The sequence below is a fragment of the Buceros rhinoceros genome, unplaced genomic scaffold, assembly GCF_000710305.1.
Source record: "Buceros rhinoceros silvestris isolate BGI_N320 unplaced genomic scaffold, ASM71030v1 scaffold868, whole genome shotgun sequence".
In the NCBI taxonomy this organism is placed as follows: domain Eukaryota; kingdom Metazoa; phylum Chordata; class Aves; order Bucerotiformes; family Bucerotidae; genus Buceros; species Buceros rhinoceros.
The window spans coordinates 43,345-44,688 of NW_010426104.1; the positions used below are offsets into that span (position 1 = coordinate 43,345).

A 1,344-nucleotide genomic window follows, 5' to 3' on the forward strand; every position below is an offset into this window, starting at 1 on the left:
CTCATCTGGGTGTAACTGAGGGATCAGAGGAAGAGCGACACGTTCCGATAAATCCAAGGCTGCCTGTACGGATTTCAATTCTTGCACTAAACATTTGATTTCATCAATAACAGAAACCTTGAGATCCCTCAAAGACATGATCTCTTTGTTCATAGTCGCTTTCTTCTTACGGATCTGCAAAGGAAAAACAATTTTAGTAGGATTCCCCAGAAACACTTACATAGTATGTGGTCTTCCCCATGCAAAGTAATGGTTAAGAGGCTTCTCATACAGATTTTCCTCCTTTCCATACTAACTTTCTTTTCTGTGCCATCTCCACACATTAGCATTTTTAAACAGCTGCCTTTCAGTCTGTGGTTTTAAAATCTTTGGAGCCACCTCTCTTCCTCTCCTTCACGGAAAATAGCAAAGATAAAAGAAGTGCAATGAGGCTTCCCCATTCTCCCAGTTTCTGATTTGATGGTGAGTTTCTTGGCATGAGATGTTGAAGCAGTGCAGGAAGCAGAAGGCTTTGAAAATAAGCCACAGGTTGTAGAGGATTAGTCATTTGGGCTGTCTTTATTTAAACACAGAGAGTTCCGCAGCTTTGATACATGACCCTCTTTTCAAGCATATAGTTCAAATAATAGACTCAACAGAAAGAAAATTAGATTTCTTATAGTGTTTTGTAAAGCAAGCTTCCATCCCTGAGACAAAAGAAACATACCTGAGATGACCCTTACTGTACACACTACCAAATGCACAGCTGTACAGAAATCTAGACTTCTTTGACATAGTCAGTGAAACAAAGCCTTTGTCTCACATATCCTCAAAGATACTGAAGCAGTCCTCCATAAATGTACGTTCCAGAAGGCAGATGAAATCCTTATCTTTTTTATGTGACGGTGGTGTTGAAATCACAGCTACTGCAGGTGGTTAGAAGTGGAACAACGTTCTCAATTTTCAAAGCATAGTAGATAGCAATATTAAAAAGCAAGAAAGTAACATTCTGACTGGTGCTTTTGGATTTCATACAGGCCACTAGATGTCCAAACCAAATTCTCTCTAGGACTTCCTGCAATCCAGGGTCCCAAAGTCAACTCAGAAAACTTTGGCATCAGCTGAACATTTTTTCTCCAACCCAAGATGAAGATCCACTAATTTGAAAAGTAACACATCAGATAGCAAAGTTGGGAATTAAATGGCCAAGTGCAGCAAAACCTATTTGTAACAACTTGTTTGCATTTTACTTGACCCATAGGCAGATCTCAGTAATTATTCTATGTTCAGAATTCAGTAATAATAATTCTGTTCAGCCACAATCAATACTTACCTGGATGGGGCAAAGTGTACCCTGGAAAGAGT

The 1,344-nt window shown here is 39.3% G+C and overlaps 1 protein-coding gene across 1 annotated transcript in view; it reads right to left on the reverse strand.

Moving 5' to 3' along the window:
* The window catches only part of LOC104498011 (putative leucine-rich repeat-containing protein DDB_G0290503), a gene marked incomplete at its 5' end in the record, with an annotated part of 22,512 nt that overhangs the window by 9,212 nt on the left and 11,956 nt on the right, over positions 1 to 1,344 (reverse strand). Inside the window, one exon of the mRNA XM_010141333.1 lies at positions 6 to 174. Coding sequence (XP_010139635.1) covers positions 6 to 174 — 169 coding nt within the window. The remainder of the gene's footprint in view (positions 1 to 5; positions 175 to 1,344) is intronic.